Genomic DNA, 24,500 nt, shown 5'->3' on the forward strand with positions numbered 1-24,500 from the left:
TTCTCGGAGAAAAAATGAAAGTCCTTATAAAGTAACAAGAATAAATAGAGTGACTCTATGTCTAGGTTTGCTGAGGACAGAACTGGTTTATACCTGTTGTCTTGACATCCTGTCTGATTTATCATTTTTTCTGATTTTCTTACTTTTAAATAAAATATTATTAACAATTGCATTAAAATAATTTGTGATGGATTTAGTAGACCAAATACTTTGTATTTCTGTCTTCCTTTGTTGTTTTCTCTCTTATATTTGATATTTGTGCCTAAATAGAGTTCTCACTTTAACGCAAAGATGGCCAGTAAGAACTTGTCCTTCTTCTGACTTTCCAGATGCAAAGAAACTAACACTCTCTTTCAAGGACAACATACTAGGTGCCTGCTGATAAAAATAATCATACTCAGACACAAATGGCTAGGGATAGCTACCTCTTTACAGTCTTGGGAGGCAGGGGGAGAGGTGTTGGACACTGCTGCCCATGTTGGTCTCTTGGAGTTAATAGCTATTTATGCTGTGACCTGTGTCATACCTGCAATTTGCCCTAAGCCTCCAGGCTGGCTTTTGACTGGTCAGTGAAATTGTAGGTTTGGCTTATGGGAAATATACATGGGAAATAGAGGCTAAGCAATCCTGCTTAGAGAGAACAGTCTTGCTATAGTGGTTTTATCCTTTAGTAGTTAGTGTAAATTGACAACCCCTATAGTTATTTTACTGTTTGGTAATGATTTTTTTTATTTTCCAATGAATCCTTTTGGCTGAAATAACTAAAAAAGGAAAAAGGAAGTGCATGTTTCATGAAAAATAAAGTATTGAATTTACATTTCTCATGGCAGTTCATCATGATATGTAACTTGCACAAAAGATCATCATTTACTATCCATAAGGGCTGTGGAAATATCACTGACTATATGAAAACCAGAAGACATAAATCTGATGGTAAAAGTCTCAGTGACTACTTTGTAAGTCAGTGGTTATTTTAAGAAAACTGTCTAAAGACAACAATTCAACATGTGCAGCTGCAGAGAGTACATTTACATATCATTCTGGGATATGTGATTTTTCATTTAGACCAAATGACTGTTCTAAATTAATTTCCCCAGTATTTTATTATGAAAATTTTTAAACATATAGCAGCATTAAAGGAATTTTCCTATGAACACATTTAATACTCATCAGCTAGATTCTACCATTAACATTTTAATAAACTTACTTTACAACATAACCATCTGTCATCCTTCTAACTATCTATTAGAACATCTTATTTTTTGGATGCATTTCAAAGTAAATTGCAGGCATTAGTATATCCCTTACTAAATATATGTCATTAACTATATGAATATATATAATGGACTGTATCGAGTAATATATGTAACCTTAACATTTGTACTCCCATAATACGCTAAAATTAAAAAAATACATATAATGAACTGTATAATTATCTACAGTCCAGTATTTTATATAATTTTTATGAAATTAACATATAATGAAATGCACAAATCTTAACTGTGCATTTGCTGAATATTGAAATGCATATACCTGTGTCACCTGTGCTTCTACTGAGAAATAGAAGGTTATCATTACCCTAGAAAGTCCCCTCATATGCTGTCCCAGTCAATTTCCACTCTTTCCTCAGAGGCAACCACTGTTCTGAACCTTTTCCATCATAGATTGTAAACTAATTTAGTTCATTTTTAGTTTCATGTTTTCTTGCACATACACAAAACATCGAAGAGTGAAGTGATAGCTATTGCCTTGTTGTCTCCAATGGCAAAAGAACTTTGTACATGGTTAAATGATGTTATCATCAACTGTTTCAAATGAAAAATAATTTAATTTTGAAAATTGATTTTTTTTATTCTGTTGATGGACTCAAAGTAAAAGTTTTAGAAGTTCATTCTGTTGAAGGAAAACATTTATCACCATTGATGGTGATAAATGCTAGTATATGATAAATGCTGATGGTGAATGCTAGTATAACTTGAGTTCAAAGTTCAGTATTGAAGATCAAATATTTTGTGGTAACACACATACAAATTTTGATAAAAACAATGTTCTAGGTAAAAACAATATCCTTTTTAAATCAAGAAATCTGTGGAATAGAAATGCGTTTGTAATTAAGGTATACACATAATTAATAATTATGTCCAAATGAGCTGTGATATTTTATCAATTAAGATAGAAGTGGTAATTGTTAAAATATATATATTTATATACACACTAAGTAATGACCATGAAATTTTTGAGATGAAGCTGAAGCTTAAAAAAATACCTACTGTGGTATGGTTTTCGGTAGTGCTTTCTTTGCTGTTATCAGTTAGATTTTATAAATGTTTGAGCCTTTGAAGAACTATTTTGTAAAACAAATCAAGAGTCTCTCAGTGGAGTTAACCAGTTTTTAATAAATGATCTCTCTAAATTTTGATTGCAGTTTGTTCAAAATCAGTGGAAAATCTTTTATTCAAAGTATCAATGAATGGAATGCATAAAGAAAAAAACAAATTTCAGCTTTTAAAGTTTTAGCAAATTGCAATTATTATAACAAGGCTTGTAAACAAAGACCTTGAAATTTATTCCTATAAAAGTTAGGGAGGAATTGAACACATCAAAAGAGGAAAGCTCAAATGTTACTTAATCTAATTCTGAAATTTTAATTCTGAAATATTGTAATTATGTTTTGGAGTATATTTACTTGGGGGAAGAATCTCCTTTTTTTTTTTTTTTTTTTTTTTTTTGAGACAGAGTCTCACTTTTGTTGCCCAGGCTACAGTGAGTGCCATGGCGTCAGCCCCTAGCTCACAGCAACCTCAAACTCCTGGGCTCAAGTGATCCTCCTGCCTCAGCCTCCCGAGTAGCTGGGACTACAGGCATGCACCACCATGCCCGGCTAATTTTTTGTATATATACTTTTAGTTGGTCAATTAATTTCTTTCTATTTTTAGTGGAGACGGGGTCTCGCTCAGGCTGGTTTCGAACTCCTGACCTCGAGCAATCCGCCCGCCTTGGCCTCCCAGAGTGCTAGGATTACAGGCATGAGCCACCGCGCCTGGCCAAGAATCTCCTTTTGATAGAACTCTTGTTCTTAATTGGATAACATTTATATTCTGAACTGAAATGGAATGAAATTGAGAAACTTTGCAGTTTTGTAATATCTAAATTCGGCAAATAAAAAGACTCAACTTATTTGATGAGTTTTCTTTTAAAATATTTATTGAAGAAATGTAGTTTACCAACAGAGAGAATATTTTCTCAATTAAAAAATGTCTGCAGAGAAGAGTCAGTTGAAGGTATTGATAATTTCAAATTGATTAACCATAAAATATAACTTTGAAAAAGATCTGTAAATTAATTAACTATAAAATATAACTTTGAAAAAGATTATGGGTAATTTTGTGAACAATTAAAAATAATAAGAACATATTAGGAAAATGTTCAGGAAAATGCCAGTGCCATGGTATTGAGACAGATGTGACCAAGAAGCTGATTAAATTATCATATAGGAACTATTAAATTATTGAAGAAGATTAATTTTTAAGAGTAGTAAGATTATTAATGTTAAATTATTATTTTATATCTTATTTGTTAAGATGATATTATAAGATTAAGATTAAATTATTAAATAATAATAGTTTTTTTGTTTAGCTTATTTTTAACCAGATAATCACAATAATAAGTTTTTTAAATTTTTGTTTCAGTATACACAGGTATATGTTATTTTTTGAACAAGTTTTGTTCATTTTTGATATGCGTTTTTAACTTTTTATTTTTTATTTATTTATTTATTTTTTTTTTTTTTTTTTGAGACAGAGTCTCGCTTTGTTGCCCAGGCTAGAGTGAGTGCCGTGGCGTCAGCCTAGCTCACAGCAACCTCAAACTCCTGGGCTCAAGCAATCCTCCTGCCTCAGCCTCCCAAGTAGCTGGGACTACAGGCATTCGCCACCATGCCCGGCTAATTTTTTGTATATATATTAGTTGGCCAATTAATTTCTTTCTATTTATAGTAGAGACGGGGTCTCGCTCTTGCTCAGGCTGGTTTCGAACTCCTGACCTCGAGCAATCCGCCCGCCTCGGCCTCCCAGAGAGCTAGGATTACAGGCGTGAGCCACCGCGCCCGGCCTTAACTTTTTATTTTGAAATAACTTTCAACTTACAGAAAAGTTGCAACAGTAGTATAAAGACATTTTGTACACTCTTTCTGCAGATTCACTAAGTTTTCATATTTTGCCACTTTTGTTTTATCATGTTTTTCTGCATACACACTATTTTCTGAGTCTTTTGATGTTTGGTTGAATACATCATATCCCTTTACCCTTTAATACTTAATTATGTCTGAAAGAATTTTATTTTTGAAAATAGCTTTTGATTGAGCTATCATATATGCCAACCAGTATAATGAAATAAAGTTATTCAACAAATAAATATTTCAAAAAATTTATATCATTTTATTTATTTTAGTGTTCCCTTTAAAAATTACATGATTTCAGTTATTTTAGTGTTCAATTATTTTAGTGTCCTAGTTTAGACAGTCATTTGTATGGTCATCTTAACAATACGACTACAGTAGGTACTTACTAAATATTCGTTGAGTGAGTTTGTGGCCTGCTTATTCCTGTGTTGTCTTCTAGCTGTATGATGGTGATGACTGGTGTGTTTTGAGATCTCCTGAACCACCCTCGCTTCCCCTGTGCCATGTACAGATCTAGTGGAATATATATATATATATATGTATATATAAAGTGACTTAGATATTGAGAAGAAATGTGGTTGTTAAAGCAGATACTTTAAAAACCTAAAGATGTTGGAATACTTTTTATAAGACTAGGTAGGTTCCAGGGTGTTCTTAGAATTATGGCTTGTGATAGACCTTAGGTACATGTGATCTAGTCCAACCACTTATTTTATGGAAGAGAAAACTGATGCTAACAGTCAAGTCATTAGAAAAGTGGGACAGTGCCTCTTGACTGTTTGCCTCATGACTTCCTTATACCTGGAAGATTTTCTTAGTGGACATTTTAGTAATTAGCTATTAGAACTATATTCTTTATTTCGTGAACATAATAGTAAATTATGCTTTCCAACATAAACACAAGGCAAAGCCCTTTACTTATTTTTTAGCTTCAGGAGGAATGTGAGAGCTTAGTTTTTTTTGTTCTTTTTTTTTTTTTAAGTTTTGATGCTAAGGTGATGGTGCCAGGTATAAAAAAAAGCCTCAAATCACTTCTAATTAAAAAAAAAAGTTTTAAAAATACAATAAATTATATGCTATTTAATCCCTTTTTCATTTTAGTATTCTGAAGAAGCCAATAATCTCCTTGAAGAATGTGAACAAGCTGAACGACTTGGAGCAGTGGATGAATCTCTGAGGTTTGATTTTGTTTTTTTCTAGCAGTATTTTATGTTTTTTTAATGTCACATGTTAACTTAAAAAAAGAGTAACATTATTTTCTTGTTTGAAGTGAGGAGACACAGAAGGCTGTTCTTCAGTGGACCAAGCATGATGATTCTTCAGACAACTTCTGTGAAGCTGATGGTATAACATTTTTTTATGTATGCGTTATGTTTGAAATTATGCCTAAGGAAAAGGTTTAAATTATTTTTAAAAACTCAGTTTGTAATAGTTTGGCAGTACTTCAAAAAGCTAAATATAAAATTACCATATGACCTAACAGTTCCATTCCTAGGTATATACTCAAAAGAATTAAAGACACGGACTCAAACTGATATTGGTACACCAGTGTTCATTACAGCATTATTCACACTAGCTAAAAGGTAGAAACAACCCATTTGTCCATCACAAGATGAATGGATGAACAAAACATACAATGGAATACTGTTCAGCCATAGAAAGGAAGGAAGTTCTGATATTTGCTATAACATGGATGAACCTTGAAAACATGCTAAGTAAAGTAAGCCAAGCACAAAAAGACAAGTATTAAATGATTCCACTTATATGAAATATCTAGAATAGATAAATTCATACAGACAGAAAGTAGATTAAAGGTTGGAGGTGGGGCAGGACATTATTGCCAAATAGTTACAAAGTTTGTGTTTGGGGTGATGAAAAAGTTTTAGAACAGATAGTGAATGGTAAGGTAAGGGTTGTATAACATTGTGAATGTAATTAATGCCACTTAATTGTACACTTAAATATGATTAAACTGGTAAATTTTGTTATATATATTTTACCACAATAAAAAAAACCCTTGAAAAGAAAACTCAGTTTCTGGAAAAATACTAACTTCTTGTTTTACAGTTCTGTATATCTAGTAGTTTACATAATTGTGTATACATACGCATTTTACATGAATAGCTATAATGTAGGGATTACAAAAACCTGCTTCTGTTATATTGGTGTTGGATTGTTATATATTTTCCTTAATGTTGGTCTGTGCTGCTTTTGGAGAAGAGAATATGAAGCCATGAGTCTTATCTGTGACATCTAAAGCTAAGCCAGAGTGCAGGTGCTGTTAAAATCTAGGAGCCCTGGAATCCATTAAAACTCTTTGATCAAGACTTATGCATGTTCCCATTCTTCTTTTTCTAGTATTTCCCATTTTCTAAGTTATATTGTTAGCCTCTTAATTAGCTAAACATAATCAAATCAAATAAGTTTTGGCATTCTTCTATGGGTCTGTTGTAGTGGGTTAATGATCTTTCAAAAAATTAGTGAAAAAAACAATACAGATTATTTTAATTAACAAGCAAAAGATGAAGCCTGCAAACCCCATAAAAGAGAAAATATGTATTTTTAATTCTGTGGCTTCTTTTGGGCGGGGGGAGGGGAGAGTGCTCCTTAATGGAAACTATGAGTGTGTTTTGGCATGTACATATCTATAATCCCTTATTTATAATTCTAAAATCTGAAAACTCTGAAAAAATGAACATTTCTCCTCTAAGTTTAGCACAGACCCATTTAGTGTGAATATTCATGTGTTTCACTGCAGAAATATATATACTTTATTAAAGTTTGCTGCCCCAGGCCCAGCTGGAGTAATATTCAATATATATTGGATAAACTGCATTACCTTTGTGAAATCTGAAAAGTTCTTAATTCGAAAGCACATGTGTTCCCATGGGTGTTGGATGAGGGGTAAGGATTTTTTGGCCTTAAACATTGTTGTGTGAAATAAAACTAAATTTGTAACATGCAGCAGATTTTTTTTAGGCTTGTGGTGTTAGAAAAAAGGATGGTGATACTTTAACTTCCATTAACAAAATATCCTTTTGAGACTCTACAACGTGTAGCACCAACTGAGAAACCAATAGACTTTGGTGAATCACTTGCCCATTTGTATTATTAATAGTTTTTTCTGTTAAAGGAGGGTGAATATTTTTTAAAAGGACAGCTTTATAAGGAATAAATAATGTATGTAAATGGTATGTGAAATACAGAAGGTATTTTATAAATCCTAATTTGAAATTTGAGCTTTTGTCATGTGGCAAAATATGCTTATAGTAGCATTTTTAAAATAAGGTTTAAGAGAGATGAAGTATTTATAATAAGTAAAATTATGAGGCAACAAATGTTTATCTCTAGGTACAGTATAAAAAATTTAATTATTTTTTGGTGGTTAGTTTGCTGTCTTAAACAAAGTACTGTATACTGAGAATTATATATTTTAAAAATCAGCATTTTTAAAAATGAATTTATTATAATTTACTTGGTATTAGTTGACATGAACAGTTGATTATCTCTGAACTAGATGTTTCCTTGCTAAGTTGTTTTTTAAGTTCTTATATTTACTTTTTCTAGTTATTTTAAATGCCACTTCTGCTTTGGACCCTGTTATTTCTAGATGCTGGCATTGTGCTGCTTCTAGAAGCAATTTTCCTAATTTATGCCTCTAGGGTCCAGCTTGGTGGCTCAGGCATGTAATCCTAATTTATGCCTCTAATATACTATGAATTAGAGTAAAAATAACCAAGCTTAGGGTTTTTTTTTTGCTTTGTTTTTGAATAGTAAGTATTGTTGAGAGCTTGATGGAGTCTATTATAAGCACCTTAGTGCTCAGATTTTTGTCATCTACTTTGGTTGCTTTGAGGCCATTTTTGCTCACTTCCTCATTCATTATTGGTTCATATTGTTAAGCTTTATATATGTGTAAGGTTAGCTGTAGTATTAAATAATTTTCTAAAGCCACAGAGGACTAGGGGCCATCTTTTTTGTTTTGAAGTTATAACACATTGTAAATGAGTAGGTAATGGGCTCCAGAGCCCAGGCTTCTAAATTGTTCTGCTATGTGGGATCATTTAAGTTGCTCCCAATTTTCCCCTTTATAAATAGTGCTGGCTGGGCGCAGTGGCTCACGCCTGTAATCCTAGCACTCTGGGAGGCCAAGGCGGGCAGATTGCTCGAGGTCAGGAGTTCGAAACCAGCCTGAGCAAGAGCGAGACCCTGTCTCTACTATAAATAGAAAGAAATTAATTGGCCAACTAATAGATATAGAAAAAATTAGCTGGGCATGGTGGCACATGCCTGTAGTCCCAGCTACTTGGGAGGCTGAGGCAGTAGGATCTCTTGAGCCTAGGAGTTTGAGGTTGCTGTGAGCTAGGCTGACGCCATGGCACTCACAATAGCCTGAGCAACAAAGTGAGACTCTGTCTCAAAAAAAATAAATAAATAAATAAATAAATATTGCTTACACAAAATCATTCTGCATATAGCTTTTGCATATTGAGTATTACATCTTTAGGACACCTTGGTAGTAGATCCTGATGGTAGTCTTGTAAGAAGAAGGTGATTAGTAATAAGCAGTGTATAACACTAACGCTTCTTTGTTTCCCTAGTTACTGATGAACTGCTGTGGTTAATGCGAAAGGCAATGGATATCATATTCTATGTCCGGATAGCTTATGAGAATTGAATTACCACATTTCTTCTATTTTAAAATTTATATATTTCTATTTTTACCATTTCTAAAATCAGAATGTTTTTGCAGCCAGTGTGTACAGTTAATGTGGCCGAGTTTGTTTCTCCTTTTCCTTCCTTTCTTTTTCCTGAAAAGTTGTTTTAAAATCCCTGATGCATTGTTGTAACACATTTCTGGTGCCTTAGAATCAATGAAATATAGTCTTGTATCTAGCTTTTTAAAGCAACTGAAGATGAAAAAGATTCAATGAAACATTTTATTAATATTTTACAGACATTCAGTCGCCTGATGCTGAATATGTAGATTTGCTCCTTAATCCTGAGCGCTACACGGGATACAAGGGACCAGATGCTTGGAAGATATGGAATGTCATCTATGAAGAAAACTGTTTTAAGTAAGTGTCATTTTCATGTAGAAATTCCTATAAGATGTGATTTTTCTTCATAAACAAATGAAGTCATAATGATTTAAAATTACAAATCAAATTCACTTTGTTAAAAGATGTATTTGGACGTAGAAACATACCTATTCATTAATCCAGTTCCCCTGTGGGGAAATATAGACATGAGTTTCAACAAATTTTTTTTTCTTTGAAAGAATAGTATTAGACCTTTATAGGAATATTGCAGGCACTTAGTAAATGTTCCTTGAGTAGATTATAGAATCTCATTTTATAGATGAGGTAACCTAGAGCCAGAGAGGTTTACTTCATTTCCCAAGATCGCATAGTTAGTGGCAAGGTATAGATGAGAGTCTGCAAGTCTTAATTCTCTTTTTGGTGCTCTCTACTCTCCTTTCTGTGGCTATAATTAGTTTGCCTGCTTTAAAGTTAAAGTTAAATTGATTTCAGAGAATAATTATAATAAGATAACATTTTTGATTACTCACTGCATGCTAGGTATTGTGTTAAGCATGTTATTATACACGCATCTTCTCCTTTATTCCTTGTAGTGAACCTGTGTTGTAGTGATTACTGTTTTGCAGATGGAGAAACTGAGACATAGGAGGTTAAATGATTGTTCAGTGTCAAAGGCCTAGTAAGTGGGAAGAGCCCACTTTGTACTCTTCCCCATTACAATGGAAGCAGTTGAGTTGATCACTGCATGATTGAGAAATGCTTCAAGTTACCTACATGTAAGCCTTAAGGCTCTAAACAATGTGCTTCTTGGTTTTTGGAAAGAATTCGTGTGTGTGTGTGTGTGTGTGTGTGTGTGTGTGTGTGTGTGCTGTTTTAGAGATTGAGAGAATTCTGGGAAAATCGTTGGATTTCCCAAATATGGGGATAATATATTTCACTTTTTTTTTTTTTTTTTGAGACAGCGTCTCGCTTTGTTGCCCAGGCTAGAGTGAGTGCAATGGCGTCAGCCTAGCTCACAGCAACCTCAAACTCCTGGGCTCAAGCAATCCTCCTGCCTCAGCCTCCCGAGTAGCTGGGACTACAGGCATGCACCACCATCCCCGGCTAATTTTTTGTATATATATTAGTTGGCCAATTAATTCGTTTCTATTTATAGTAGAGACGGGGTCTCGCTCTTGCTCAGGGTGGTTTCGAACTCCTGACCTTGAGCAATCCGCCCGCCTCGGCCTCCCAGAGTGCTAGGATTACAGGCGTGAGCCACCGCGCCCGGCCAATATTTCACTTTTTATAAGTCAGATTGATATAAGTATGAAATAAAAAATTGTGCTTGTACCAAACAAATGTCAGCCTGGGTTTTTCTGTTTGTTTTTACTTGAAGAATTTCTTCAGTTTGGAAAGTGGAGAGTTTTGATTATTTACTTATTTCTGCCATGTGTTTCTTTTAAATTCTCTTGAGTAGTATTAGGAAGTCTTGGTTTACTGACTTAAAGGTTTATTTTGCAGGTTTTGTTGTTTTCGTTTTACTGACTTCAAGGTTTACTTTAAAGGTTTTTGTTGTTGTTTTAAATGTGAACTAAAAGAGTCCATGAAACTTTGGTTAGATTGGTATTAGTTTTGGAGTCATTTCTTTACTCATTCATATCCTGCCTCCCATAATTTCTAACAATATAAACAATGTATGAGGCACTAAGTTAATTATATTGAGTATGTTAAAATGCAGCTTACATATTCTGTTCTCTGTCTCAAGTTGTGCAGATTTTTAAACTTTAAATTATGGACATTAAAACAGTCACTACACTTTATTAATAATACTAATGCATATTTATTTTGGGATTTAAAAGCAATTTAGTAACATATTAACTCTCAAAAAAACTTCTACTTTTTCTTATTTGAAAAAAACACCTTTTATTTATATAATGATAAACTTGGCCAGAGGACAAATTGATGTGTCTAAGATTACCTAAGTGGAAAATAATCTACCCACACTATTTTTTCTACTTTTTAATTTTAATGCTTGTATTGAGTATTTACATTTTTTGCTTATTTGTCTTTCAATTAGGGGCACATTTTGTGCCATACACACATAACATGCATATGTAGACATGTGTATATTATGTATATAAAAACATGTTAGTGACTCTAGAAGAAGAGCTTGACTTATATTTTTTCTTCCTTTGAAGAAGTGATTGGTAAGTGACCTTCTGGCTGCTACAATGGAAAAAGATCAGGAACAACTACTATTGCTGGAACAAATAATGGCCACATCTCCCTTAAAGCAATCAGTGAAAGCTAAATATTTTACAATCACAATAAAACAATTTGATTTTGGGGATAGTCATTAAGCAACTTTCTGAGATAATGTCACTTAGATAATTACAACATGATTGGTAACATATTTATGCTTTATACTTTTAATTCTTTTGTTTCTAGGCCACAGACAATTAAAAGACCTTTAAATCCTTTGGCTTCTGGTCAAGGTGAGTTATTTATTTGTATTGTTATATTACTTATCAGCCAGTGAACTTTGATTAGGAGGGAGAGAAGGTGAGATAAATGGCAAGGGCAGTTGAGGTCATGTAATCCACAGTCTGTTTTCATAGAAGTTATGCCTTGCTCTTGCAGAGAGTGATGTTTAAAATATTTGTACTTGAGTAAGTAGTGCTTTTATAATGAAGCTTATGGTATTAGAATATCACAGGATGAAAATTAGGATATATATTTATTCTTTTGTACATTATTATAAACACATTAAAGTATATGTTCAGTTTTTAAATTTTTGCTCATCTTTCAGATAAATATCAAAAAGACTTCTTAAATTTTTCCCAAAACTTGAAATTACTGCATCCAATGGGAGTCTGATTTCAAATGCACATGTCTTTTTTTTTTTTGAGATGGGGTCTCACTCTTGCCCATGCTGGTCTTGAATTCCTGACCTCAAACAATCTCTTGCCTTGGACTCCCAAAGTGCTAGGATTACAGGCATGAGCCAGTGTGCCAGGCCCCAAATTCACAAGTCTTTATATCTTATTAACATTTTTCATTTTCTGTTTATACTCAAGGCCCAAATGCTGCTTTTTCCACAAAGCTCCCCCTAGTCCTTATACCCAGAAGTAATCTCTCCCTGCTCAAGAAGTAATCTTAGGCATGTTTTGTTTTCCTGTTGTAGCCTTTTCCACTGTGTAGCATTATTTTATTATTATTTGTATTTCTATTGATTTACCCTAATACTTTGAGCATATGGGCAGCATTTATCTGTTTCATCTGATAATAGAGAGCCTGACACATAATAGACAGAGTAGTTTGTTAGATAAATGATAATTGAAAATTGCTCTCCTTATTGAATGGTTTAGTGAAAATCACTTGTTTGTTCAACAAATGATTATCCACCATTTACTATGTGCTAGGCAGTATGTAGGTGCCAGAGGGGATGTAAAGTTGAAACTCACAAACCTTGCCCAGTCTATAATATACAGAATAGTTCGTTGGAGAAACCATTTCAGTGTATGATTTCAGATTTTTTCATTGAAAATACATATCCCTGTTCTCTTTGAATAGGTGCTTACTGATAAAATCTTTGCATTTAGCAAATGCATAAGATTTTCATTTTTAAAATTTATTTGAAAAGATGCTGATTTCATATAGTCAATAAATGTAAATGTCATCCTGGAAAGCAATGAGATTGCATCACTCCCTAAATGCTGGCAGACTTCTCTTTCTTAGGTTAGGAATGAAAGAACAAAAGCCTTTAAACAGGCTTTTTAGTTTGTACAGTCACATGTGGTGACTCAGTGGAAGCTATCAGTTTAATATCAGATGAAACACAAATTCATAGAAAAGAGGGGATCTTCACTATAAACTCACATTATGATTTGATAAGTTAGCCACCCTCACCTTAAGAATAAATTAATTAACCACCCTCACCTTAAAGATAAATGGGAACAATTTAAATGTTTATCTTTAGGAAACTGATTAAATGACTTATAATATGGTCACATCCAAGAATACAGCCTTATAAAGGTTGCTGTAACTTTGCATTCTTTTAAATTAAAAGTGATCAACAGCACATTGAGGATAAGAAGCAGGTATCAAAACAACATAATATATTTTTATTAAAACATAATTAATATAATTTAAGTATCTATATACAAGGGAAAGGACATTTGCCAAAATGTACATGTTGTTTATCTTTGTTCGGGGGGTGGATTATGGATAATTTTCCATACACCAGGTGTTTCCAAAACACCTGTGTCTGTTTTTTTAAAGCATATATTTACAATGAGTATTTTTACCTTAATAATCAAACAATAAGGGCATTAAAGAAAAGTGGGCAAAATGAAGACAATTTTTCAATAGTAAATAAGCAGTTGCATACAAACTGCTATATTATGTATTATATAATTTGAATCTTACAAATAGTCTTTGAAAATATTCCAGACTATAATATTTATAATGCCTGTATGGAGGTTTCAAAGCAATAATACAAATCTTTAGCAGAAACTGTATTATAGCTTTAGAATAAATACATGTGGAAAAAGGCTCTGCCAACCAGACAAACATAAGTCTTTAAGATATTTAAGAGTACTCTCAGGTCAGGTGCAGTATCTCATACCTGTAATCCTGGCACTTTGAGAGGCCAAGGCAGGAGGAACACTTGAGGCCAGGAGTTTGAGACCAGACTGGGCAACATAGCGAGACCCCTGTATCTACAAAAAATTTAAAAAATTAGCCAGGAATGGTGGTGTGTGTCTTAGTCCCAGCTACTCAGGAGACTGAGGCAGGAGGATCACTTTAGCCCAGGAGTTTGAGGTTGCAGTGAGCTATGTTCACACCACTGCACTGTAGCCCAGGCAACAGAGCAAGAACTTGTCTCAAAAAAGAAAAAAAAAGAGTACTCTCAGATGATGAGTAGTTTTTTTAGATTTTTCTCTCCTGTCAGTCCATTTCACATCTAATGTGAGCTGAAAGTCTTTATGCACACTCCTGGAGAAAACGTCATTTAGTCAAATCAGGCATAAGTCATATCACTAGATAGAGTTGCAGTTATGAGTGTCTCATTCCCAGATTTTACTTGTGTGAATGAACTGATGGAGTAAAACCAACCATTATTAAAAAATCTTATTTTTATGAGAGTACAGCATTATAAAAGGGACAGCTGGAAGGAGTTTATAATAATAAATGTTTTGTTTTGCTTTTCAGGGAAAAGTAAAGGTAAGTCTAACTTTTTTATCATGTATTACGTATATGAATTTGCTTATACATTTAGGTGTTTATTATGGCAAACTTTATTTTTTCTCTGACCTCTGAGACTGAGAAGAACCTAATTTTTATTTCTTTATCTAAAATTCTGGTGGTACAAACAGGTTAATGGGAAGTGACTTTTTTGTGTCTGGGCTCTGGCATTAGAGACAGCCTGCCTCAGCCTCTGATAATTCAGTCGCATATTTTACCTACGGGAATGTGGAAGCCTGCCATATGCACCTCACCATCTTCTCCACTGCCTCTGGCAGGGAAAACTTCCTCTTCAGTCCTTTACTCTTGAACTCTAAGATCTGCTGGGTCTTCTATAGGAAGCTTCTGGGTGTGATCAGAGTGTTGATCCCAGAGCTGGCTTCTAAGGCTTATGCTGACTCTTGGCTGTAGGTATCATTGCCAAGTCAAAGTTAATAATAATGCTAAAAATTTTAACATATGTTAGGTTTACTTTGTCTTCTTGAGAATCTTTTTGCTTTAAGGGTGAAATTGAAATGACTTTTGTTATTCTCAAGACCATATGGTTGACCATGTGAAAAGACTTAATCAGTACTTTAGCTTTAGTCCAGCTATATGAAATTGCTAAAATGTGAAGTATCACTTTTCTCTCCCTCAAAATCCCGATTTTTGAACATTGTTTTTATGAATTGATTTTGTGTTATGTCTAAATAACAAAATATTAAAGTCTGATAACATTGCTATTTTATTATTATACTTTTAGTAACCCCATAGCAGCTGAATAAAATATGTATCAGAACTGTACTGTTTGGAAGAGAAATTGCTTAGCAGTAAGATTGTTTTTCCACAGATGCCTCATATTTGTTACTGGTAGAAGTGATTCTGTAATTTTCAGTTTTGAGTAACCTTATTCTACCTTGGGCATTAACCTAGTTCCAGGATATATTCTAACTACATTAGAGGAGGCTACTTTGGTTTGTCAATACTATTTGAAGACAACCCGTCTGTTGTTATCAAAAAAGGATTGTTAACCTGTGGGAGCTATCCTCAGAGAAACTGTCTTATTTATAAGTATTAATTTTGGCCAAATATCAAAAGGTTATTCCTGAGAGCTGTCAAATTAATCAGCTTTCATTCTTGACAGGTGATTATTTAGACCACAGTCAGGTCAAGTTGAGAATAGCTACATCAGGATTATAGAAATGAACTGAAAATTTCATCAGAAGACTAGGTCTTAAGTAGTTTTATCCCCCAGCTTCCCAATTCATGGTCAGACACTTGGGGGGGGGGGAAAACTCTGACAGTTTTTTTTTTTTTTTTTTCCCTTGGCATGCAAATTTTTGTTAATCTGACAGTTTTTATAAGGAATAAATCCCTTACAATCCTACAACCCTAAAATAATAATATGTGCCAAGCACTTTTTAAAGCAATTTACAAATATGATTTCATTTAATTCTTTCAATAATCCTAGGAGGTATTATTTTTGTCCCCATTTTTTAGAAGAGGAAAATGAGTCCCAGAGAGGTTCAGCAACTTGGTTATAATCATATGATTTGTAAGTAGCAGAGCTAGGATTAATATCAGGCAGTTTGGCACTAGAGACCATGCCTTTAGTTACTACCTGATAGGGCTTCTTTGTTAACATTTTGATAGATATGTACATATTTGTCAAACCCTTGTCAGCATTAAATATTATCATATTTTTGTCTTTACTATAGTTTCATAGGTAAAAGTGGTATATTGTTTTAATTTGAATTTTTTATTATAATACTAGAAAGACTGGACAGTTTTTGTCTGTTATTATCATTTATATTTTTTCCTTTGTGAATTTTCTATTCATGTTATTTGCCCCCTTTTTAATGAGCACTTTGGCATTTTTATTCAATTTATGAGCTTTTTACATATTTAGAATATTTTTGTCATATTTGCAACATACGTTATTTGTTGTTTGCATTTTGCTTTTGTTTATGAAGATTTCTGACAAATAGATGTTTTAAGTTTTTATATAGTCCAATTTATTGCTTTTTCCCCTTGTCATTCTTTCCATTACTTTTATGCTTATTTGGTTCATTTTTAACATTACTATAAGCAACTTTAGGAAAAAACACTGTGCAGTGTTTATTGTCTCTGTACCAAAAGCATACATGAATTTTTACATAATTATAATTGTTTCTTATGCCTTTATATGTTATTTCATATAAACAGTTTTATGTATTTTCATGTTCTCCATTCTTGTCATTTTAACAGTTGTAGGTTATTCTACCATGTCAACTAGTTATGTTAACTTAGGCATTATTGTACTTTTGGTTATTTGAGGTTTTTAAAAAGTGTATATGACATAATCATCTTTCTACAAATATCTCATTTTGAGTTATTTCTTTAGAGCTTAATTCTAAAAGCAGAATTATCGGGTCTAACTATATTAGCAGTGATCTTATTAGGTGATAGATTATTACTGATATTTGGTTTTTGTAACATTTCCCTGAATTGCTCTTTTGACATAGTCAAGGGCAGATAATATCAGCTATATAGAAATAATACACCTCCAATACTATTTTATTTTATTTTTTTAGAGACAGAGTCTCACCCTGTCATCCACGCTGGAGTGCAGTGGTACATCATTGCTCAATGCAGCCTCCAACTCCTGTGCTGGAATGATCCTCCCACCTCAGCCTCCTGAGGAGCTGGGACTACAGACAGGCACATGCCACCATGCCTGGCTCATTTTTGTATCTTTTGTAGAGATAGGGTCTTGCTATGTTGCCCAGATTGTTTTCAAACTTCTGATGTCAAGTGATCCTCCCTCCGTGGCCTCCCAAAGTGTTGAGATTATAGGCCTGAGCTACTGAGCCCAGCAACTATATAATTGTTATTTATTTTCTAATTTAAAAAGCATATAATGAATCCTTAATTTTCATGGCATAAATTATTATCAGAGCTAGGTATTTTCCTATTCTTGATTGATTTGCTATTTAAATTCTGTATTTTGACCTTATATATAACACTTTATCCATAAAATTATGAGACTGGGGACACCCAAGTCAAAGCTGAAAGCCTTTTAAAGACTGAGCAGCAGGCTGGGCGTGGTGGCTCACACCTGTAATCCTAGCACTCTGGGAGGCCAAGGTAGGTGGATTGCTCAAGGTCAGGAGTTTGAAACCAGCCTGAGCAAGAGCGAGACCCCATCTCTACCAAAAATAGAAAGAAATTAATTGGTCAACTAAAAATATACTGGGCATGGTGGTGCATGCCTGAGCCCAGGAGTTTGAGGTTGCTGTGAGCTAGGCTGACACCATGGCTCTTTAGCCTGGGCAACAGAGTGAGACTCTGTCTCAAAAAAAAAAAAAAAAGACTGAGCAGCAGAGTGGTACTTAACTGAACCCATACTAAGAACGTCTCTTCTTTCTTTGGAGAAATTGCAAACAAGACTTGGACCTTTAGATTAAACAATTTTTAAATCACTGTTTGGCACGAATTTGCTACAATGCTTTAAAACTTGAAAAACGTACATTTTGCCATTTTTATAATCTTGTGATTCGTTTTTCTTTTAATTTCAGAGAACACTTTTTACAGTTGGCTAGAAGGTAACTGGAAATTTTTAAATAAAATTTTTTTCTCATTCAATGGGTATGAAATTAATTTTGTATCTATAAGATTCACATGAAATTTTATTTCTAAATCACTGACTTTTTTTAGGACTCTGTGTAGAAAAAAGAGCATTCTACAGACTCATATCTGGCCTACATGCAAGCATTAATGTGCATTTGAGTGCAAGATATCTTTTACAGGGTATGTGACGTTTACTTTCATTTACCACACTTATTTTCAGGTATTCTTAAAATTGTCATGCTATTTACTTGAATGGGAAAAGATTGACCTGATTGAATATTAAGCACTAAAAATCCATTCTTAAATGGTAGTAATCAGGAATGTGGGAACTGTAAATACAATTGAAAAGTAAATTCTTAGTTCCCTTCACCTTCTTTTAAGAAGCTGCTCAAAATTCTACACATCTCTTTGGAAATAGTCTTTTGGTGGTTTTTTTGTGGGAAATGAAAGAGCTCCTAACAGCATAGTTTGTTCTTTGTTAGATATTACTGTATCAGAGCCTTTTTATTTGTGTGCCAGTGTCAGGACTGGAGGTTTAATGGGTTAAAGCACTTCTACTGCTCTTTATGCTTTATGGATGATGTTGAAAAATGAGACCACTGTTGATTTTCATCAACAATATATTTCTTCTGGAATTAAAGTATCTGTTACCTCCATGGTCTTCAACCCCTGCTCGTCTGCAGCCTGTTAGGAACTGGCTGCAGAGCTCTGCCAGTCCCCCTTTCCTCCCACCCCATGCATGGAAAAATTGTCTTCCATGAAACTGAGGGGGGGGGGGCTGCACAGCAGGTGGGGAGGGGAGCAGTGGGCGAGCCAGCAAGTGAGCAGAAGCTTCATCTGTATTTACAGCCACTCCCCATCGTTCCCATCACCAACGCCCCCCCTTCATCTGTGGAAAAATTCCACAAAACCGGTCCCTGGTGCCAAAAAGGTTGGGGCCCGCTGTTTAGAAACACAATATAGTAACTTTGATTTTAAATGGCACCTTAAACTCATTAGTAATTTCAGAGTTTCATTTTTTAATTGTGTACCTTGGTTTTATGGATATGTTTATATTCAGAAATTTGATTTTTATTAAAAAATAAAATTGGTTAGTACAACATTGAATTTATTTTAATTTTAAGGATAGGTTCAAGAAAAAAATATTAATGTAGACCTATTACAGGCTAAATTATGAAAAACCACTGGTTGTATTTATTATATATTTTAAAATACAAAATGAAATTAACTTCTATAGTCATAAATAACATGATATAATTAAAATGAAAAGTACTTGATTATAAAATTCAGTTTTTAATATTTAATTCATCTTTCTTCCCAGATACCTGGTTGGAAAAGAAATGGGGACACAACATTACAGAATTTCAACAGCGGTTTGATGGAATTTTGACTGAAGGAGAAGGCCCAAGAAGGCTTAAGAACTTGTATTTTCTTTACTTAATAGAATTAAGGGCTTTATCTAAAGTGTTACCATTTTTTGAACGCCCAGATTTTCAACTCTTCACTGGAAATAAAATTCAGGATGCGGAAAACAAAATGTTACTTCTGGAAATACTTCATGAAATCAAGTAAATTATATATTACAACTTATACATTAATGGAAGAGTAACAAATGGCATCCAAAATTAAGTTTTTAAATATTCATTTAGAAAAAGGAAACTATTTAAAAAATAATTAAAAGCTAATTTTGTTTATAGGTCTTTTTGGGGTTGAGTTTTGTTTTTGTTTTTTTGTTTTGACCTGCATACTAAAAGGCACAGATTTTTAGTTTTAAAAGCCATTATTTTAGTATTTGCTACTTGTATTATTTACATATTTAGTTGAACAAATTGAGTTTGGGGCCAAACTTCTCCCATCCAAGTACTAACCAGGCCTGACCCTGCTTAGCTTCCGAGATCAGACGAGATTGGGCGCGTTCAGGGTGGTATGGCCGTAGACAGGGGCCAAACTTCTATATTATGCAATTAGCATTTAGTATAAGAATTTGTTTTGGGACATCTGAGTATTGGTTTTACTATGTTTTCTACTCAGTCATATTATTTATCACAACCAGTAAAATGTTGTATTTATCAGGACTTTTAATGTTTATAATGCATGAAAATGACTGTTTTGTTTTAAAATGCAGGTCATTTCCTTTGCATTTTGATGAAAATTCATTTTTTGCTGGAGATAAAAAAGAAGCACATAAACTAAAGGTAATTTTATACTATAACTTAATTGTTAGATACAAAGTGATTAATACTTATACAAGTATGAATATAAACCTATATATTACTTATAGAAATTGAGAGTAGAATGATGGTTACCAGAGACTGGGGGAGGAGGGTAAGTGGGGAAGAGGGAGATGTTGATCAAAAGGTAGAAAGTATCAGACAGAAGGAATAAGTTTTAGTGATTTATTACACAGAATGGTGACTATAATAAATAACAATGCATTGTACATTTAAAAATTGCTAAAATAGATTTCTACCACAAAAAGATGATTACATATGTGAGGTGATGAATTTGTTCATTAATCTGATTTAATCTAAATTCTACATTGTAAACATATATCAAAACATCACATTGTACTCACAAACATATACAATTATTATTTGTCAATTAAAAAAATAAACAGGCTGGATATGGTGGCTCATGCTTGTAGTCCTAGTACTTTGGAAGGCCAAAGCAGGAGGATCACTTGAGGCCAGGAGTTTGAGACCAGTCTGGGCAACATAGTGAGACCCCATCTCTTAAAAAAAAATTGCCAGACATGGTGGCACACACCTGTAGTTTTAGCTACATGGGAGGCTGAGGCAGGAGGATTGCTTGAGCCCAGGAGTTTAAGACTGCAGGTAGTTATCATTGTGCCATTGTACTCTAGCCTGTATGACAGAGCGAGACCCTGTCAATCAATCAGTAAAAAAAATTTTTTTGATTAAAAAAAGTGTAAAAAATAAAAATCACACTTAATAGTTATACTTAACAGTAAATCTTAATATACATATATATATATCTTGAAATTATAAGAAAAATCAATCATAATCTTTCTTTTTCTTTTCCTCAAAAAAGTTGTCCAAAGTTAGGTCCAGCTTAAGGTATATTTTGCATTATATTCCAAGTAACAACTGATACCTGTGTATCATTGTACACTTTACGGACAGCTTTCACCTTAATGGTCTCATGTGATAAATAGAGCTAATAAATTAAAGGCAAAGGAACCAGTGCATAAGTGGCAATATTAGTCTATTTTTTGCTGAGGAGAATTCCTGAAAATGGTATTGATTAAATTAAAAGATCTTTAGTAGAAGAGGGCACAGTGTAATGTTTTGTCATTCATCTTATTCACTGGGAATTAAAGGCAGCCAGCATGCTGTTGGAGAAAGAACAGATCTGACCTGATACCCCACAGATTGGGGTCAGTTGTTGCCTTGCTTCTTAATAAGGGTCTGACCTCAGGCTTCTTAATAGGGATCTGACCATCTCTGAGCATGTATCTGCCTCAAATACTACAAATATAAAAATATTACATGATTTTTATCATTAAAGAGAGAGTTCCTTCAAGGGATTTCCAGAGGGAGTCAAGTAAAATTATATTACTGTTCTGTCTTACAAAGCTATTCATAAGTAAAGGCAGGTGGCCCTCAGTACTACTGGGCTTGTTGTAATTTCACCAAAATATTTCTAACAACCTTCCTCTGCTGCTTATTCTCTCTCTCTTTCCATAATGAAAGAACCTGATTTTATGCAGCTTGCAAACAAAATACTTTTTGTACTCAGTTTTTTGCTGTTAGATAATAGTTATTCTTGACTTCCCATCTACCTCCTACTTAAAAAGCATTCTTGCCACAAATACATACCTCAGTGCTTATATAATCTCTCAGACAGCATCCAGGAACTTGAAAGTGAGGGGGAAGATGCTGCAATAAGACTTCTTTTTTCCTCCTATTTTCAATATGTTCCTTATTTTTAGTTTACTTGCTGGTTTATTGGAAAGTGTTTTGGCATCAGCTCTTTATAAATTGTGCAGATTAGAAATATTTCTCACAGTGTTTTAATTTGATCTAAATTCCAAAACACTTAGCTTTGATAACCTATTTTTCTGTCTTTTACAGGAAAGAAGTAAAAAATAAGAAAACAGGTTAATGTCAGATTTACTTTTTTAAAAAGAAGTTTTTGTCAAGTATCATGGATTTGAATAGTCATACTTATAAATTCATTTTAAAAATCTCATCTCCTTTATACTCTATCAAGTATGGTTAGAAACATAGGACGTTCATGAAAAAGAATTATTTAGTGTTTAATTAAAAACAGAATAGGCCCTCACTTCAAGGCTTATAAAACATTTGAGAATTTGGGTGAGAATTGGTTGATTAGTTTCACTGAATATAAATCACAGCATATAATCACAGCATGTTTCATCATTCTCCTGACTGGCTGTAACTTAAAATGATGACCTAAAAAACTATATGCCCAAATAAGGAAAATTTGTAAGTGATTTATGTACTAATTTTTCTAATCTGAGATAATTTTGGGATATATGCAGGTTATTGGATATGATTGTTATTTATGGAAGTCATAGGATTTTCTCTTGTTCTGATAAATTGTTCTGATAAATCTTGTTCTAGTAAATTTGGTTCTAGCATATTAAGTTCACTTAAGCAAAAGATGGATGCTATTTTATGTGCTTGGTTTTAATTTTATAGTGTTTATGTGACTTTTGTAAGCAACCATGCCTCTCTCTGTACCTGCTCTATAAAGATTTACTCAAGAGCTGTCACATTCGAGTATTTGAATTAACGTAGATTCAAATGTGAATTTTAATAATGTCTACAAAAGCAAGCATAATCTTTTAGAACAGAAGCTTCCAACCTTTACAAGTATGTGAGTGTCTTAAAAACTTTCGAGCCCTCTTCCCCATGACAATATATCTTTAGTATCTATTGATTGTGAAAATATAATCGCCAAAAAGCCACTGTGCATTCAGTAACACTTTTAAAATACAAATTGTGTTTTATCGATCATAACATTTATATCCATTTAGAAATTTATAGTACATACATCTGAGCTATTTATTCTGTCTATATACAATCTTGTTGACATGTGCATTTTGTAAACCCTAATAATGACCATTAAGTCCTCTAGAGGTCAACAACTCATACATGGGAACTTGGCTTTACAATAATTTTATTACTCTGTTATTATTGTTAAAAGGGTGATATTTCTTTAAGCCAAGGTTAAAACACTAGTTTAAAGGAAATAAAAAATCAAATCAAAATCTATCCACAGTAATATTATTGGGTAGTTTTTTTTTTAGTACTAAAATTAGCACCTCTTACTGAACCAAGTATAGAAACACAAGATAGAGAATATTGTTAACATATGATAACAATATTAATAATTTGGGATTTGTATTAAATTAATAAAGACATAAGATTAAGGATCCTATTAACAATCTTTTACATGTTACAGCTGCTTCAAAGCCTCAAGCTGAATAAAGTATCTGGGGAAAGTCTATCTTTAGAGCACATTGAGATCTGCTTTGAATAGTGGGTTCCAATCTTTGCTGATTTATTCCTATTTTAGATCTGTGGTCCTGTCTCATCTGGTTCAGCCCAGTGTGCGGTTTATCACATTAAAAAAGAAATATACTGTTATGTTCCCTAAATTATAGGCCAATTGGTATAATGGATATTCTATCTGAAATATATGTCAAATTTTCTGCTTAAAATACTATAAGCTTGGGATTCTACTAAGTCCAGAACAGAGGGAGTCACTTGGAAGATGTAGTTTCCCTTCTTTTTTCCATATTCCATAAGGACATATACTACTTTTGGGTGAGCTGGATGTATGTTGCCATGTTGTAAGGGATATAATACTCTAGTGTTCATGGATACATACATATGTATTAAAAGTATAAAAACAAAAAGGGGACAATAAACAGCAAATTCAGCATAGTAATAGAGGGTGGGATATAGGACTTTGGAGGGATATGTAGGGAGCATCAATTGTACTTATAATGGTTTCTTTCTACAACCTGGTGGTAGGTACATGGATGTTTGCTATATTTTGTATATTTTTGTATGCTAATAATAATAAAAGGGGCTGGGTGCAGTGGCTCACTCCTGTAATCCCAGCACTTTGGGAGGTTAAGACAGGAGGATCTCTTGAGGCCAGGAGTTGAGACCAGCCTGGGCAACATAGGAAGACCCCATCTCTTAAAAAAAAAAAAAAAAATTAGGCTGGGCACGGTGGCTCATGCCTATAATCCTAGAACTCTGGGAAGCCGAGGCGGGCGGATAGCTCGAGGTCAGGAGTTCGAAACCAGCCTGAGCAAGAGCGAGACCCTGTCTCTACTATAAATAGAAAGAAATTAATTGGCCAACTAATATATATAGAAAAAATTAGCCGGGCATGGTGGCGCATGCCTGTAGTCCCAGCTACTCGGGAGGCTGAGGCAGCAGGATTGCTTGAGCCCAGGA

The 24,500-nt window shown here is 33.6% G+C and overlaps 1 protein-coding gene across 2 annotated transcripts in view; it reads left to right on the forward strand.

Moving 5' to 3' along the window:
- The window catches only part of ERO1A (endoplasmic reticulum oxidoreductase 1 alpha), a 48,839-nt gene that overhangs the window by 18,362 nt on the left and 5,977 nt on the right, over positions 1-24,500 (forward strand). The window contains exons 5-13 of one of the 2 annotated variants that reach the window (XM_012757953.3): positions 5,282-5,358; positions 5,451-5,524; positions 9,138-9,258; positions 11,653-11,699; positions 14,419-14,430; positions 17,988-18,014; positions 18,127-18,219; positions 19,361-19,607; positions 20,165-20,234. In XM_012757953.3, the coding sequence (XP_012613407.1) occupies positions 5,282-5,358; positions 5,451-5,524; positions 9,138-9,258; positions 11,653-11,699; positions 14,419-14,430; positions 17,988-18,014; positions 18,127-18,219; positions 19,361-19,607; positions 20,165-20,234 (768 nt within the window). The remainder of the gene's footprint in view (positions 1-5,281; positions 5,359-5,450; positions 5,525-9,137; positions 9,259-11,652; positions 11,700-14,418; positions 14,431-17,987; positions 18,015-18,126; positions 18,220-19,360; positions 19,608-20,164; positions 20,235-24,500) is intronic. The other variant, XM_076004023.1, reaches the window with a different exon arrangement.

This window comes from Microcebus murinus, chromosome 6 (assembly GCF_040939455.1).
Source record: "Microcebus murinus isolate Inina chromosome 6, M.murinus_Inina_mat1.0, whole genome shotgun sequence".
Taxonomy (NCBI): domain Eukaryota; kingdom Metazoa; phylum Chordata; class Mammalia; order Primates; family Cheirogaleidae; genus Microcebus; species Microcebus murinus.